The sequence below is a fragment of the Lissotriton helveticus genome, chromosome 1_1 (assembly GCF_964261635.1).
Source record: "Lissotriton helveticus chromosome 1_1, aLisHel1.1, whole genome shotgun sequence".
In the NCBI taxonomy this organism is placed as follows: Eukaryota; Metazoa; Chordata; class Amphibia; order Caudata; family Salamandridae; genus Lissotriton; species Lissotriton helveticus.
This window is the reverse complement of record NC_136057.1, coordinates 1304660873-1304677625: the sequence shown is the minus strand read 5'-3', so window position 1 is coordinate 1304677625 and position 16753 is coordinate 1304660873. Positions and strand designations below refer to the sequence as shown.

Below are 16753 nucleotides of genomic sequence, written 5' to 3'. Positions count from 1 at the left end.
GCGGTCATACAGAAGTTTTACAAGACCAACACCAGAATGATCCTAATAGCACCAGAGTTGCCGCGCCAGTGGTGGTATCCGGACCTCCTGCAGCTGTCCGAAGCTCCACACACGAGGCTGCCCTGCCGCCCGGACTTGCTGACCAAGAACGAGGGGAGAGTATTTCATCCCAACCTCTAGTCCCTGCGATTGACTGCATGGCTCCTGAAGTCATCCAGTACGGACACTTAGACCTCTCTGCCTACTGTATGAACATTCTCAAAGAAGCAAAGAGACCCTCCATCAGGAAATCTTATGCTTTCAAGTGGAAGAGATTCTACCTGTGGTGCAAGGACTACGCTGTTGATCTAACCAAGGGTCAGGAGCAAGTGATCCTTCCCAACTTGTTATACTTAGCTAAGTCAGACCTGTAATATCCCTCCATCAGGGTTCACCTGGCTGCTATTACAGCTTACAGAAAGTCTCCTACCCAGGGTTCATTCTTTCAAATGCCAGTGGTCAAGGACTTTCTAGAGGGACTCAGGAAGGTTTATCTCCCTGTGAGATCTCCTTCTCCGCCTTGGGAACTTAACATTGTTCTAAATAAACTGATGGGTGCTCCTTTCAAGCCTATTCATAAGGCGTCTTTGCAGAATTTGACCTGGAAGGCTGCTTTTTTAGTAGCCATCACGTCAGCCCGCAGGGTTAGTGAGATTCAGGCGTTGTGCTGTAAGGAACCTTATACTGTGTTTCATGCCAATAGGGCGGTGCTACGTACACATCCGAGCTTCCTTCCTAAGGTGGTCTTGGATTTTCACATCAATCAAATTATTACTCTGCCCGCCTTTTTTCCTAAATCATAAACTCCCCCTGAGAGATCATTACACTCTTTAGATCTTTGGAGAGTATTGAAGTTTTACCTTGTCAAAACTCTCACACTTAGGAAATCTGACCGGCTCTTTATCAACTACGGTTCCACTAACACAGGTCTAGCTGCATCTAAAAGATCCATTTCTTGATGGATTGTCTCTTGTATAGCTTTATCCTACCAGTTAGCTAACAAGACCTTACAAGGCAGACATAAAGCGCACTCTATCAGAGGGAAAGCTTCTACCACAGCTCTCTTTCACAACGTTCCTATGTCTGAAATCTGCAAGGGAGCCACATGACCATCAGTGCATACCTCCTTCACACGCCATTACTGTCTAGATTCTGATGCTCAGGTTGGGCAGGCTTCTTTAACCCCTTCCATGCTGGGCCGATTTTGCTCCTGTGCTGAAGATTTCAGCGCGGGTGCGGTCATGACGGCCCCCAGCCGTCATAAGCACACGAGCACTGTAGTGCATGACGGCTGGGGGCCGTCATCAGCATGGAAGGGGTTAAGGAATTTGTTTGCATGATTGCAATATGAATGTTTTTTTTTTTCATGTTCTGGTTACTCTGTTGCTCGTCCGCGAGGTTTTGGGTATGGGCTTGCTACTCTATTCATAGATTATGACTATTGATGTGTATCCCTGTAGGAAGGTAGATCCCTGACTATGGTTGCCCCCAACTTTTTGCCTGGTGTTTTGCTGGTTTTCTGACTTAGTTGACCTGGGGCCCTGCTATTCAGGACCCCAGGCCTACTGCTCTCTCTGTAAAATGGATTCCATGTACCCTAGGTACATATCTAATTGGATACTGAGTCACCTTATCAGTCCCTGTACAGTGTACCTTAGGTACCCAGGGCATAGGTGTGCCCAGGGCCTACCAGGGGCTGCAGCATGTATTATGCCACCCCTGGCTGGCCATCCAGATCTGACACAACTGGCTGCACGACAGCTGGGGCAAGGTGGTGTAATCACCCTTTGCTTTAGATATAGTATACCTATATCTAACCCTAAAAATGGACACACAGATCTCCTATCAGTCACTCCTATGGCAGGCCTTAACAATCCTGAAGGCAGAGTGCTTGGAATCGTGTGAGATAGTGCTCTGGCAGGAGCTGAGCCTGTCTGCGGCTTTCGGGATCCATCCCTTAGCCGTTTCCATGATATCGCATACCATATACTCTTAAGTGCATTATAATCCTCGCGGTTATATGCCAACTCTGGTATCGCTTTATCAAAACATGTCGAGTAAGGTGTCATATGAATTGGAATACTAACCCCTCGCCAATTCTGGCGACGGGGTTAGCATTCCACCCTTCTAGAGGGACACGGCATGTATGTAACCCCTAACCCCGGTTAAAGTCAGACAGAGCCTTAGCATCCACAAAATGGATGCTGCCACCGAGACACAAGTCTGCCCTCCTGCTGCTGGGAGTCCTCCCAGAGCAGGAGATAAGGACAAAGGGTTTCCTGCCAGGGGCGGTGCCAGCACCGTCCCAGACAGGATTTTGTGTATTGTAGGTAGGCAGGGCTTCAGAGGAAGGTGACTGCACGTGGCACCCCGGTGCTCACTGTGCATAGGCTGGCTTGAACCAGTTCCAGGGACACTCCAGACCCTGTGCTGGGGAAAAGCCCGCCAAGGAAGTGGGTGTAACCACCCCCCTCCTGGTCCCACCCATAGGGCAGGACCTAGTCGCGTGCCAGCCCCCTTTTCCCAGATAAAGGTAGAGACTGGCCCCCTTCCAGATTAGATCATCTTTGAATCCTGAAACTACTTTCCACGAAAGGAACTCAAGACTTCTTCCTAAGATTTCTCCCTTGTGACTAAGGAGTAGTCACCCTGCATCCGCAGGCACCATCTTAAGAACACTGCGGTCTGCTGCAAGTCCTTGCTCCGGAATCCGACTGCCCAGCTCGACGAGAACCGGCTTCCCTGGCACCTCTGACCTCTACCCACCTCTACAGCCCAGCTGAGAACCGTGGGTGCGACGAGACCTCGAGGGACCGGCCATCTGCAAGACTGCACGACTTCTGCACAGCAAGCCCGCCGAGTAAATTCCTGGTGAGTGCTTTGGGGTCCGAGAAGCCCCGACCCTGAGCAGCTCCAGCACCGAAGTGCAGCCTCCCAGCATCTCCACGATCTGCGTGGGGCCCTTCTGCTTTTTGCTGCTCACCGCGTTGTTTGGCTACTAGCCCGCTGGCTTGTGGCCTTCTGAACGACGCCCGACGACATTTCTGCTGCTGGTCTGGTTGCTCCAGACTGGCCCTTGCTCCCTTCCAGAAGAGGAGCACCCCGGACCCTCCTGGTCCACTCAAGACGCCATTTTGGGTCCACCGCGTGGGCTTGAATTAGCCAAGGCTTGTTGCCCAATCCTGGGTAACTTCGACGCCGACAGCTTCATCCATCGTGGGACAGCTCGCCTCTCCATCCTGGTAGCCGACAACGCCTCCTGGTCCGTGAGATCTGCAGAGCCAGCGTCGCCCACTCACCTAGTCGAGGTGACTACCATCCGGTGCCCTCCTGGTGCCCACTGACTACTGGCTAGTAGTCACGAACTTGGTCCCCTCTGCTTTCAGGTGTCATCCATCTTCCAGATCCAGGCTTGGATCAACTCGAACTATCTTCAACTGGTCGCCTGCCAGCATCTTTCTTCCAGGCTCCTGGTCCGGCAACGAGGATTCCCGACGTCTTTTGAGACCTATGCAGCTGCAGCCCCTGGGCTAGGTAACTTCGACACTTCGGTGTCCCAGCATAGCCTCACTATCCAAGGGTCAGGATCCACTGTCGTTTTCTCCCTACCAGGTCGGGTTCGCCCGTGAACACTAACTTTAACTTTACTAGCTTCCATAGACTTTGTCCCGCATCCCGCGTGAGAGTGCACACTCTGCACCCGAGTCCCCTAGGCCTCCTAGAAGTAATCTAACGATTCCCTAGTCAAGTCCTAGCGATTCCAAAGCCTATTAGTACTGTACTTACCTGCTAGTAATTTCGCATTCCACTTTTAGAGTATATGGTTTTTCGTGCCCCTCGGGCATTTGTATATACTGTGCTAACTTAAGTATTTTCGTAAGAGTTTTGTTGTGTGCCTAGCACCCTGTCCTCATAAAGAGTACAGGGTTGTTGTGATTCTAATAAATACACTGTTTATTTTCATAACACTTGTGTGGTGTCCTTTCACTGGGTGTTCAAGGGGTAATGTGATGGTAAAACGGCTGGCTTAACACGCCCTCTAGATTCTTAGCCTTAGACTGCTCGTATCCATGCTACTAGGATAGCTGGTCTATAAGGTTGACTTACAACCAATCATCAATAAGGGTCGTTTGGACTGATATATAGTGATCACTAGAATAGTGAGCACTGCACATCAGGCCAACTTCTCACAATCCCCTTGATGAGAAGGATTAGTTACTTACCTGTAATCCTAGTTCTCATCCAGGGGTATACTCATCAAAGTCATAAGCGACCCTCCCTCCTCCCCGAACGAGCATTATTGGAGTTGTTTTATGTTAATTGCATTTCTGCTCAGGTGTCTGTACATAATAAACCGTCAAAAGGAACTGACCTAACTGTCACCTGTGGTGCATCATGGGAGCAGAGGGTCTCCTGCAGGTCTTAAATGCACGGTACCCTAACCCTTGGATGCCTTAAAGGCAAGGTGTCAGTTTTTTATTTGTTTCATTACTCTGCTATGCAGCCTTCAGGCAACTGCCTGCAATTACAAGCTTTCCTTAAGGCAATAAAGCATTGTTGTATGACAGTTTCTCAGTGCTTCCTCTTTTCCTTATGGGTTAGGAGAGTATTTTTCTTACAATGCAAACCTATGTAATTTTGGCATTTTTGCGATGTTGGAAACATTCTAGGCTGCATGTACATGTTTACACACACACGCACGCACGCACACACACGCACGCACACACACACCCCCACACACACCCCGCACCCCCCCACACACACCCCGCACCCCCCCACACACATCCCGCACACACACACACACACATCCCGCACACACACACACACACACATCCCGCACACACACACACATCCCGCACACACACACACATCCCGCACACACACACATCCCGCACACACACACATCCCGCACACACACACACACACATCCCGCGCACACACACACATATCCCGCACACATCCCGCACATATCCCGCACACATCCCGCACACATCCCGCATATATCCCGCACACATCCCGCACATGGGCGGGATTATTCATAGTTTGACTTTGAAGTTAAGTTAAAGATGATGGACATACCCTTCAACATGCAGACATTTTTTGAAAGGATGTGGATGATTCCATACAAAATGTGATAAGTGAGATTGGCATGGCACCTTCATTAAGAGTCGTGCAGTATAAATGCCCTGGTTCAGCTGAAGGTTTCACCCGGTATGGAGCCAAGGGCGAGACTATTACCCCACCAGACCAGGGAATATGATCAGAGATACACAGCCAACAAAGGTTAAAAATAAAACGAATGCAAAACATCTGAAAAGAAGAGGTGTGCTTCCCAATCTCGCTGCTCACACTGCCAGAAGACAGCTTGGCTCTCCCAAGCTGAACCCTTACCATTTCAAATTCATCTGGTCTGGTATGAATTTCCTTTTTCAGTCCTGCTTGGGAAAATCTATAACGGGATGCTGCTTTTTGTTTCATATAGTACATTCTGAACTTGCTCTCGAATGTATACAGAAACAACCAAATCACCCATACAGGAGAGAACTTAACCTAAACGTATGGGAGGTAGTACAAGAAATGTTCCTCTTGCTAAAAGTAGCAATAGAGGCTGTCCCAAAGTGCCAAAGAAACTGTAGGCGATCTTCTAGGTGTTTCTTATTAAAAAAAGAGCGGACACTGGAAGCCAATTCTAGACCTCAGAAAACTAAGCAGATAAGAAAATAATAATACGCAACCATTTTGAATCGTGGCCCTCCTGGAAGTTCTTCTGATGCTCCAGGAAGGAGAATTTGCAACCTCCTTCAATCTTCAGGATGTATATTTTCTTATCACCATAAGCTTAAGAGATAGCTCAGTTTTGCAACAGTGGGGCAGCACTAATAATCCAGAGGGCTCTCTTTCAGACTCAGATCAGTACCCCGGATTTTCTCAGTGCCTGGGGCCGATACCTGTATCCCTATGACCGAAGAGTCATCAAGTGTATCAATAGTTAACATTTGGTTCATCAAAGCTCCATGTGTGATCCTCCCTCCTCCCCCCTCCCCAGTTAGACTCGTTTTTACCATACTTTGGCATACGTAGTGCTATGAAATCTGAGCTGTGGTGACCTCGGGGAGCAGGACTGCTCAGCCCTTCCACCGCTACTGCTTTTAATATTACGTGGATTCCCTGCCTGGCAAAGCAGAATAACACAAACGTGAATATATGAAAGTTGTTAGTGCTGGAGAACTAGATTTACAGGTAAGTTTCTTATGCTCTTTCTTATTCTTGGATTGCTGACATGAAATTAAAAAAAGATTGCTTGGGCAAAATCACAGAAAGAATGGTTCCATTTGTTCCTTTGTTAGTGTATTTGTTTACTTTCATTAATTATCATAAAGTGTGCTACTCGTTGGCGCACCAACGTATTTACCCTATTGTCAAGATGCATCAAAATCTTGTGATGTAGGTGTTTGAATTATAGAGCTTGAGCCAATTTTGTTGGTTGTTCCGAGCTGCATGTGCCGGTTCCGAATATTCCTCAGCCCTTTACAGATCTCGTTACCTAGCCCTTGCTTCTACCTTGTGGTAACTAGCAGGCACAATGCCAACGGCCTGGTTGTAACATCCGTCGATTAACAAGTGTCCTCAGATACAAGTATAGAACTCTGCAGGGAGGAGTGAACTCCTAAGTGTTAGGGATTGCTGCAAAATGTTGATCTATTGCTATAAAATTGCTAACCTAGCAGAACGCAAGGGTTGGGTTTCCCTCTGAAATGTGTGATTTCATAATATTCGACTCTCGGTTTGTTCTTGCTTACTGCAGGCAAATTTTAATGAGGAGCTTGGTGTATATTAAGCCTCGTGCTGAAGCCTGTGGGACTCGGCTCTCAGAAATCCTCCTGAGGAAGCAGAAAATTCACCTGATCCTACCAGAGAAGCACCTGCGTGGGGTTAACCCCTTCAGGGCCATCGGCAGGTGGAGAGAGGGTTCCCCTTCTGCTCTGTGGCTTATGAAAGGCATTTAGTGCCGAAATAGGAATCCCTCTGAACAACTTTGTTTGCTGAGCAAAAACACGAGACACCGCCACCGCATCGACAGTTTAATTAGCGCTAAGCCTGCTTGCCATGTATATATTTTTTTGTTCAGCTAGCGGGCAGCAGTGTCTGTTTGCCGAGCGGGTAGGCCCCTGAACACAAAGGAACGCTTGGGTCGCTATGTGTCGCTGAAGAATGCTCCTCAGTGAGCTCTACCCGAATATGGTTTGCCTCATGCCCATACAATCTTTAGCCGGCACCTGAGTTGCTTGAAACACTCCTTGGTTGAAGACCTGTTGGGCCAGTTAAGTGCCGTATTAACTGTATACTCATTTGTTGGGCGACGGCAACAGCGTTTAATGACGTAAATGGTCCAGTGACCTGAGACTTTTTTTTTTAAAGAGGTACAACTTTTTGATGACGTTAATAAGACTTTTTGAAACAATTAACTCTACGACGGAATTCGGTCTTCTGCTGCGCCATGCTTTATTCTGCAGCGCATGTACAGATGCTTGATGCATTGGTGTTTACAAACTGCGTTGTACTATGGAACATAATAATCTCAGGGACTTCCCAGAACAGTAATGTATTTTTTTTATTTGTTTTTGAAGCGATTCCGCGAAGTGTATCAAATCCTCTTTTGGACACCATTCCAAGCATGGGCTTCCTGTGTGATTTGCCAGTGTTTAAACAAAAAAAATCCTAGATTAACTGTGTGAATCTTTTGTAATTCTTTAAACACAGAACAGGTTGTTATTCGCTCCTTGCATTCTGTTTGAAGCACGGCACTGGAAGTACTGCCTTTATGCCGAATACCGTATTGTCCCTGGGCCTAGAGTTCTTAGAATCGCAGCGACTTAAACCTGCCTAGAAGGCAGTTGATGTATTGTCATTGCTGATCTATAGCGCTTCTTACACCTGACTAGGCGCCGAAGCACTGTATCGAAAGGATATTATTGAATTACATTAATAGCACTCAGTGATCTGTTTTAGTATGTTGTGTTTCATCGATAGGATACGCCCTACTGTATTATTTTCGGGAGGAGAGCGAGCCTACTAGTTATGTTAGTCCAGGGCTTTAAGTGGGTCGGGTCTGAGCACCAGCAGTTTTTTTAAGGGTGCCTCGAAACGGGTCTCTATCGGGCTCTGCTTTGTGCCGTGTCACAGGCGGTCAATTTTTCCCCCCTACTGCAGTGACAGCAGGCACATTAGTGTGCTCGAGGTGAGCGTTGGTGAGAAAGGGAAATCCTTTAAAGAGAGTACTTTTCTCTCTGTATTTCACTTCTCTTTTTGAAACTCGGGAGCAGCAACATTGTCGTGGTGTCACCAGGGCTTTAAGTGGAAGTTTTTTCAATATTATATACAAGCCATAGTTGCTGCTTATTTATCTTATGCAACTAACAACCATTGACAAAGCCAATAGGCCAGACTTGTAGATATGATGTGACTTGTATCATATAGCTGGAGGGACGCAATGTCAGGAACAGCAAAATACAGGTCGGGCAGCACACTGTGCTAAACACAGATTTTTAGTTTACTTGTATTTAAGCCACTCCCTTAATTACGTTGACCACGCCCCTTTGAGAGCCGCCCCTCCACCGTTTTTTCATCCCACTTAAAGCCCTGTGTTAGTCGTTCTTTACCTTCCACATCAAGCACTGAACGTATTGTGTACTTTTAAGAGGTTACTTGGGACGTACTGTGGAGTGGCACTGAATGTTGGGAATGGTTTCTCCACACTCACGCGGAGCTGCCACCCTACTCCATACTAATCATGCAATAAAATATTCTCTCCTATTGCCGTGCCCTGACTTGTGCAGCATGGTGTCGCAACGGGCCGCGCTGCCCTGTGTAAGTGCTCTTTGCAGTCTCCGGGCACCCAGAGGAGGGAGGTAGGTAGCTGGTGAGAGGCAGGGTGTGGGTGCCTTTAAGTATCTATCTGAGGCTGGCATCCTTCCCAGCTCCGTCCCTCCCTCTCCGACTCCTGCTGCTCCCTAGAGGCGCTTCCTGAAACCCTACCTAGTGCGTTGTGCTGTAACTTGTTCTTACAGCCTGGCGCATGCCTTGCCGTCCCCATCTGCGAGCAGCAGCATCTTCTGGCCGCTGGGCCGAGTGGACCAGGCCACGGGCAGCGTTTGCGGAGGGGGTGGTGGAAGGCTGTTTTTCCGGCACTTTGCTGCCTTGTACAAGAAGATAAAAGGTTACGTTCAGGAAAGAAGAAAAAACCGCGGAAGGATCCTGCACTGCCGGATAAAGCCGTCCTCTGCCGAAAGAGCGTGGCTGCTTTGCTACACTTTACCTGTATTGAGCTCTTCAGGCGCACCGTGGTGCCAGACTTATGCCTCCTGAGAGGTGCACTGGAAAAAGAAAACAAAAGAAAACTTGACGTTTTTGGACGATGATCCTGGAATCGCCGCCTTCCCTCTTTGTTCTCAGGATCCACCTTCATATCGGGTTAACAGGAGCACTGTTGTTCGGCGACGTTTCCAGCCTTCCTCTGCCAGCTGCTTAAAAAAGTTAGAACAAAGGTTAGTGTTTGTTCCCCAAACACAATCTGCTCGCAACTTGTTTTCCACGACAAGGAAAGGGCTGCACCCAAGGTCGAAGCAGTGAAAACAAAGGAACCAGATTCAAAAGACTGCTGTTTAATTAGGTGTTTAAAAGTCCGCGAGCCCTCGTCAGCCCTCTGTGCGACACTGCATTTTGTGGCCACCAGTGCGTGTTTAAGACGGGGCCTTCAGCCGTACCTTCGTCCCACCTAAACATTGCACTGTGCATACCTTGCTGCTGAAGTTCGTGAGTAGAGTTTATCTCCTACTGCCGTTTGATATGCAGTCAAAGTCACCTCTGCGATTCTTCGCGCTTTAACGCCTCTCCTACACACATGACTGACCTCGTGTTCCTGTCCCCGTTTTTGCCTTGTCACACTCCTTGCGAACCTGTTCTACATCGAGCCGATTTTGTGGCTTTACCTGCCTTGATCTTTTATCTAGGCCTGTAACGTTAGGAGCCTTGGGGTAACACGAAACGATATTCAAGCTGTCTGGACCGAGACAGTTTCCACTCTGGAAAAAATAAACTATTTGAAAGAACAAGATAAAGGCGCTGAGAGAGCGAGCGCCAGTGTGTTCTATTTTAAGCATCTTCCCAACATACTTGTCCCCAGATCATTGTTCTGGCAAATCTCTCCACGCTGCCCATGCTGCGCTCTTAGGAATAGCCTGGCACTCTGTTGTCATCGCTGTGCCTTTCCAAACGACTTCTGATTCTGCACGGCCTGGCACCCCTCCCAGCCCTTCTCGTCCTACCAAAGAAATTCAGCTCATATGCGGAAAAGAAATTCCGGGTTTTAGAATTGGCGCTGATCGAACGAGCTTCCAGAGATGTCCCCACCAAGGAAGTAGCCGACATCGGGGTTGGAGGAGCCGAGGTGCCCTGCGTTTTTTTTCCAAGCATGTATGGAGTACTGGTGCCTGCTGATAAAAGACTCCTCCTTGGTACGACTTCTGTTAACACATATGCCGAGGGTGTACGGTGCCTCTTTCGAATTGCGTGCCTCAGTTCTAGTTTTCGGCAGGCACGACTGCTTTTTTGACATGTTATGAAGATGTAGAGATGATTGTATTTCTTACACTTTTTTGACGGCGCTACTGTCATTTTTACTGTCATTTTTTCTGTTAGAATTACTTTTTTTTTTGTTGAGGGAAACATTGTTTATTGACTCCGGGATTTAATTTTTGGGGTCAGTTTCGGTGCTTTGGTAAATGGCCGCAGCTCAGAAGACTCACTTCTTGGGTGTGTCTTGCCTCGTCCTGTGAGCGAAAACGACTCTATAAAAATAATAAAGCAATCACCAATAGTCAGCGTTGGCAGACATGGACCATGGAACTAATGTGACCTGCCAGAGTCCTGGCAAGAACAAGGGCTCCAAGATGTCAGCACTGCAAAAGCTGGAAAACCTGGCAGTGCGGATCTTCTACCGCGGACCCCGAAGCCCTGCCATGGAGGGCGAGGCAGGGCCACAGGGCGTGGAACTGGTTATCGAGTCTGAGCACCTGATCGCCTGGAACGAAGAAAGTGAGTTTTGTGTCTCTGTCTTCCTGTCACGGGATATGTATCCGTCTGGTGAAAGTTTAATGGCTGCAACTCACTTACCTTCCAAAAAAGCTTTAGACCTTTTAGCAGATATGCAGACAATTTCCAGTGAAACCAGAGTACTTTCTGATTCTTCCAACACATTCAGTGAAGGGTAGAGGCCAAAGAGAGCAAATGGAGACTGAAAATGTATTTTGACTCTTTGAAGGTCATGCAAAGTTTTGAAGAATTTGCTTAGTTTGGTAATTTATGTAGCACAAACAGCAAAACTTTTCTGCAGTTAGGACGAGGTGTCGCGTGTTTTCCAGACAGAATTTTGCACTGTAATGCTTTTACTAAAAGGGGCTACCCAGGGATGTAGCAGGTTTACTGTCGCAGTAAAGTAGATTTTTTCGAGAATTGTTAATATAGGAATGTAAAAATGCATGTAAATTTCAATTATACAGCTACATTTCACTCTAAAGAGTAAATGGTTAAATATTCTTTCACTGACGGCGTGGCATAAGAAAACATTTGTGATGTCTCTGCAAGGCATGTTAAGCTAACTCCCTATGCCCCTCCTCTCCAACTATACCTATATTCTGACACTCTAACCGACCTGTGGCTGTACTTACCGTCTAATGCTCACAAATGAAACCTCAGCAGGAATTTCTATCAGAAACAAATACCCATGTTGCAGCGACGTACATTGAAATCCTGGTTCATTGTTGCTGATTTCGAAAGTGAGAGTTTAGGAGACACTTAACTGTGCTGGTTCTTTGCGTCATGGACACTTAAAGGTCGCTAGAGTGTGCTGGTAATGGATGAACAGTACAAATGAAATCCATTGTCCCGAAAATGTAAACTAAATGTTCATCCGTGCCTCCAGACCAGTGATTAAAACCATTTTCCTCTTTGGTTCTTGACACAGACTTGTACTTTTTAAATGTACTTGTTGAAGACTTATGTGTTTGCAACATACTTTCTAACTAACATTTGCTTTTCACTTCTATGCCTAATCGATCAGGGGCTGTAGACCACCGAAATCCTCAAAGCCTCTTGCTCAGCCTCCCATTAATGTGTACATCTCACATACTCTTCTGTTTTCCCATCAAAATTACGACAGAAGTAGTAGAAAGAGTTAGCCAATCAACAAAGCATTAAAGTCACTTTTAAAATGTTGACCCAGGATATTCAGTATTGTCTTGAGCTTTCTTGTGTCATCATCCCAACTATCCAATCTGCTCCAGGCCTACTGCAAAACCAGCATTTGCAACTCAGTAGGTCTCACATTTACGAAACTCTCATAAATGTGACACCTAATGCATTGCAAATGCTTGTTTGTAAAAGTGCCTATGCAGCGCTTGCACTTTAATGTCAGTCGCACCCTTTTCCTTAGGCGAGCCGCGTCTAAAGAAAGGGGTGCAGCCACCATTAAAGTGAAAGCTGTATGGGGCGCTTTAAAAAAATAAAAAATAAAAAATGGTGTGTCAAGATGACATGCTTCTTTTTGTAAAAGTGCCTCATACCGCGGTTTCACTTTAATGGCGGACGCGCCCCTTTCATTAGATGCGCCTCGTCTAAATAACAGGGCACTGCCGCTATTAAAGTGAAAGTGCGGAATGGGACAGTTTAAAAAAATAAAAGTTAATACTAAACAAAAAAAACATGCAGCCGCATTCGGTAGTGCAAATAAACGAAAGGGAAGTCTGCCACTGTATGAGCGTGCTGTGTTTGAAAAATAAAATTCATTAAAGCAATGGGGAAGAGTGTGTCCTGCCAGGGAAAACCATTTAAGTAAACCGTGCTCGGAGGCTGTAATTAAAGCCTACAGAGTAACAGCACATGTAACAGAGGGTGTCCTAATGGGAAGGTACAACATGAGACAAGGCGGTACTAAGGAGGGACTAATAAGCCTATTGACCAATGAAAAGCCATAGTTTCCAAAGGACAATGACACAAGCCAATGAAAATTAAGGGCGGCGATTCAAATCCATACTTGAATGCAGCATGCCTTGCAGAGTAGCACATGCGCTACGCAGTCTCGACCTAAAATGTCACAGTAACACATTCCTGTTGTCACCATCCCATTGCCTTAATTCGTATCCTTTGTCTCTGTTTTCATGCACCACACTACCAATTGACTGTAGATTATACATGTTGCTATTACTCTTGTGGCACAGAATTTCCAGGACTGCCCCCAAAAACGAAGTTGCAAGTATTAAACTGTGACTACCTTTTATTGTGTTTGGGTTTCTGTTACAGCTAATGGGGACTCCTGGTTACTTTTGTCCCCTGTATTGCTTTTAACCCCAGGAGACACTTGCATTTTAAAATCATTTTCAGTGTTGCTACTTTTAACGTTCTTGATTGGGACAGCGTCTCATGTTCCCTGAAAAAGCTTGCATCAGTAGGTACCAAAGCACTGATTGTAGGGGTGTTTTTCCATTATGCAGAAATTGATTTTCTTGTGATTGGTCACATTACAAATAATTGAGGTATGTTGACTTGGTCCCATTACTGATCTAGCACTGTGCAGTGCAAAGCGTCATTAACGTTTATCGGCAAAAAGGAACGTGTTGCCTATTTTGCACCTTGTAAAGATGGATTTATTACAAGGGTCTTAATTTGAGAACCAATGTGGCTTCTCTAGAAGAAGATGGATTGGGACGAGGCGTCAGTCACTGCTGCTTGTGGATCAGTTTGTTGAAAATCCAGATTTAGCTACTTTAAGTGTTTTGGTCAAGGAGTGTAAATACTGATCAGGATGTCATTTCCTTGAAGGGCTGTGCGTGATGTAGTGTGGTGGCAAGGTTCGTATGTAGTGGGGTGGAATTTTACTTTTCACAAGGTAGATGGGATTCTGGTACCTAATAGTAGGGGAAGCCAAAACCACTTTTAAGGAGTATAGGATATTTTCTGTCCCCTACTTCTCTAAAAATGCAGGAAGGTGTAGGAAAGGATTAGCATGCTTTAGTACTTTACATTTGATTGCTATAGTGGTTTATTGAGATAGGGCTGGGAAATTGAATTAATCTATTTGCAAAACTCTCCAGTACTCCAAAGTTAACCTGCAGAACCAGGCAATTTGTTCTAACGTAAACATTAAGTTCACTGACTGCGTTTTACCGTCCTTAAAATAAGCCCTGTCAAAATATAAATCAGAATGGACAGCCCTTGCTAAGTTAAAGAACTGTCCCTGCCTCAAAAACGTGAAATAAACACAGGTGGCGAGCAAAGCAGTTGCTGCATTCATTTCTGTAATCGGTTTGCATCACATGCTAAACAATGGAGATTAGACCTCTGTTTGCCTGTTAAATAAACTGGTGAAATAGTCCACCTTGCTCATTAGAGGTCAGAAGGTCGTTGCAGCATGGTTAGTGCAAGTCCTGTCGGAGCATAATTTGCGTTGCTTTTAAGGGAGCATCACAGTACTACTATTGCACATGGAGAGAGAGAGACCTCCGAGTTCATTATTTTTAAAAAGCCTTTTTTTTTAGGTCTGGTGATAGACAAGACCTTTTGATTTTAATGACAATTTATGTAAAATATTCTTACTTTTGGGGGCTCCCACCAGCCCTCGTAATCCATTGATGTGTTATTTAAAATTTTCTTCTGCTCATAACAGTATACAATATGTTGCACTGGCTCAGCCGCCTTTAGCTGACTTCACTGTGAGTGAAGGTATTCTTCCTTTTCACAAAGAGTACACGCTCATACAAAGTAGTCCCTTCACTACCCGTGACTAGTATGGCGATGTGTTCTTTAACAGACAAAAACATTATTTTGTTTTTAGCCAGTGTTTTTTTTCAGCATGACGATGGCCCAGCAGCTTTTCAATTAAGTTTTGCAAAAACAAAAATTTATAAAGCTAAAAGGCAGGCAGCCAACGCAAGACTGGTTGCTTTTGCCATTGATTGTTTTCTGCGAATGTAGCATCACCCTTATTTTATGGCAAAGAGTGAAAGGTCCTTGTTCCTGTATGTTCATCAAGTAAAGTATCCTTGTTATTATACTATGGCCAGCGAGGGAAGGAGCCCTGTTTTTTGCTAGCCATCAAGTGGAGAGTCCCCCTTATTCAGTGGCAAACAAGGGTAGTTACCCTTTTATTCTAAGGCCGGTAAATTACATTTCTCTTTGATTCTTTGTTCCGGTATGGCCAGGAAGTGAGAATATTAGCTTGCCAGCTTGAATCCATCTTGTTATCTTATTTCGAACCTTTGAAACCTTTTTGGTATTCTCTCTTAGTATATGCACCCTTACTGAGCGGATCTGTTAATATTAGGGATCGGATAAGCTTTACATTCATTATTCTTTCAAGTGTGCGTGTGTTAAGAGTTTGACATATTCATGTTTTCCTTTGCGCCCTCTTACCCCTTTCTTGGTCCCTTCTTTGTTTTTTTTTAATGATTTCTGGCTCTTTCTCCTTTCTTTGGAATAAACACCAGACCCTTTTTATTTGGTTAAGGTGTCCTAGGTATCGGGTATGTAACACAGAATCCAGCGGTTCAGGAATGCCATCATTCTTTCAGGGGGCCTTCAGTCCTTCAGGGTGGCCTTCCCATTCTTCAAAAAGTCTATGAATTATTTGTAAGATATTGGTGACTCGTGGGCCCCATTATTTTGGGCCCCATTATTTTGCGTTATGCCACTGCTAGGTGTGTATGGTGCTAATTTAACTATGATCTCCTGTATTCTGATCCTTCCATTTGCCTCTAGGCTGTCTTTACTAGAAGTCCTGAAGTGGTCAGGACTTTAAAACCTGTTCGTGTTTGTAGGTCGAGCCTGGGCAGCGCATGTGTTGCTCTGCATGGCATGCTGTATTTAGGTATGGACTTGAAGCTCCGCCCGTCTTTTCAATTGGCTCCTGTACTGTCCTTTCTAAATGTTTTCTTTTGATTCATGAATAGGCTTAGTAGTCCCTCCATAGTATTTACTGTCTTGTCTGCATTTGTAACCTCCCATAAGGACTGGACGTTTTACTAGTGCTGTTACACGGTCTGTCTTATCTACAGTCTGTGAGCACTATTTTATTTAATGCCTTTATTCTAGCTGCTGTTGCAGGCATCACAGGCTCTCCCTAACCCACCTTGTTTTCCTGACAGCGCGGCGCACGATCATGGAAGCTGCGCTTTATCTTTGAAAAATGCTTCCTGCACAGCGTGGCACTTATGCACACGCAATGCTGCTTAACAAATGCCTTTTTTGTTGTTGTAAAAGCACAGCATACCGCGCTTTCACTTTAATGGCAGCCGCACACCTTTCTTTAGACGAGCCGTGTCTAAAAGGGGCGTGGCCACCATTAAAGTGGAAACGCGGCATGGGGCGTTTTTATAAAATAAAAATTGTGTGTCACCATAACAAATAAATGCTTTTTTGTTTTTGTAAAAGCTTTCACTTTAATGGCAGCGGCACACTTTTCACTAGAAGTGGGTCATCTAAAGAAAGGGGGGTGGCCGCCATCAAAGTGAAAGTGTGGGCTGTGGCGCTTTTACAAACAAGCATTCGCAATGCAATAGGTCTTGCATTTGCAGGAGTTTAAGCTATTGCCATTGTAAATGACAATGCCTTTTATTTACGTTTTAAAAACCAACACATAAATAAAAGATATTGTCATTTGCAA

General features: G+C 45.6%; 1 protein-coding gene across 4 annotated transcripts in view; it reads left to right on the top strand.

Annotated features, from left to right (window-relative positions):
- PRKACA (protein kinase cAMP-activated catalytic subunit alpha) overlaps nt 1–16753 on the top strand; it is a 777054-nt gene that overhangs the window by 211327 nt on the left and 548974 nt on the right. Inside the window, exon 1 of one of the 4 annotated variants that reach the window (XM_078681376.1) lies at nt 9076–11133. The exons of the other annotated variants lie outside the window; for them this stretch is intronic. Coding sequence (XP_078537502.1) covers nt 10932–11133 — 202 coding nt within the window. The 5' untranslated portion in view covers nt 9076–10931. Of the gene's footprint in view, nt 1–9075; nt 11134–16753 lie in introns of those variants that run through there. 4 annotated transcript variants of the gene reach the window in all.